Consider the following 1,110-nt stretch of genomic DNA (forward strand, 5'->3'; position numbering starts at 1 on the left):
TTGAATTTGTCGTTCCCAAGAAACCCCATACTGATTATGGGAGCCTCTGTAGGATCTCATTGACCCCTGCTGCTCTGGAGTGTCTCTGTCGGGAGTTTTTGTGCAGGCTCCCACAGGAGTTTCTTCACTGTGTTTCTGGCACAAAAATACATGGCTGTGTCCTCAGATTTCAGATTGTTCACTTTTAAGAAAAGTTGACTCTTGGAGGTGTCCCTGCTGATGCTGATTCTGGATTGCAGAGCTGAATTATATGCTAGGCTTCCATCATAACCTATTCCTCCCATCCAGTCCAGATCCTTTCCTGGAGGCTGGCAAACACAGTCTACATTATAGCTGGTTAATGAGAACCCAGAGACAGTGCAGGTGAGAGACAGGGTCTCAGAGGGCTCCACCAGGCCAGGTCCTTTCTCCTTCAGCTGCACCAGAGACAGGACACCTGGGGACAATCAAAATCGCCATCAGTCATACAACCGATAATGACATGCCATGGTCCCTCCCCTGAAACCCTGAACACTTACATCTTGGAAATGTCAACAGGCAGATGAGCAGCACCAGGACAGCCATGCTCTGCTGGAGGCTCCAGTGAGAAGGAGATGGGGCTGCTCAACTAGGCCTGGGCTTTCAGCCTGAGCCTGAGGCTGCTTTGCATTGGGGGAGGATACTGAGTGGATAAAGGAGGCACAGGGCAAGGTTTCCATTCTTCCCTCACGTGACTGTGATTTGCCTCGTGCTTCTCAGAGGAAATGGTGACAAAATAATCAGGGATATTTGCCTGCTCCTTTCTGGGTTCCCACTGCATATAAACAGGAATTTGTAAGACTTACACTGTGTAGGCCTTGGGTTCAATCAGATATCCACACTCAGCTCTGCAGAGAGAAGAGGGCACCACATCATTAGTGAATATCTCTGTAAATTCCAGCACAGTGTTTGGATCTGATTTAGTCACATGATGCTCTTCAGCTTCTTATTGTTTTGAAATAAGGATCAGGGATGTAATTAAATTCTTCTCTTGGCCATTTAAGTTAATGTTATTGCTGTGACTCACCTAGAAAATCCATCTTGTGAGGAAGGAACTCACAAACATTTAGGACATGTCAGTTAAATCTTTAT

General features: G+C 46.5%; 1 gene segment (V, D, J or C); it reads right to left on the reverse strand.

Annotated features, from left to right (window-relative positions):
* The window catches only part of LOC113838709, a 4,371-nt gene extending 3,807 nt beyond the window's left edge, over nt 1-564 (reverse strand). Inside the window, 2 exon segments of the V gene segment in view lie at nt 115-436; nt 519-564. Coding sequence covers nt 115-436; nt 519-564 — 368 coding nt within the window.
* Nucleotides 565-1,110: the final 546 nt, after the last annotated feature.

The sequence above is a fragment of the Cricetulus griseus genome, chromosome 5 (assembly GCF_003668045.3).
Source record: "Cricetulus griseus strain 17A/GY chromosome 5, alternate assembly CriGri-PICRH-1.0, whole genome shotgun sequence".
Lineage (NCBI taxonomy): Eukaryota > Metazoa > Chordata > Mammalia > Rodentia > Cricetidae > Cricetulus > Cricetulus griseus.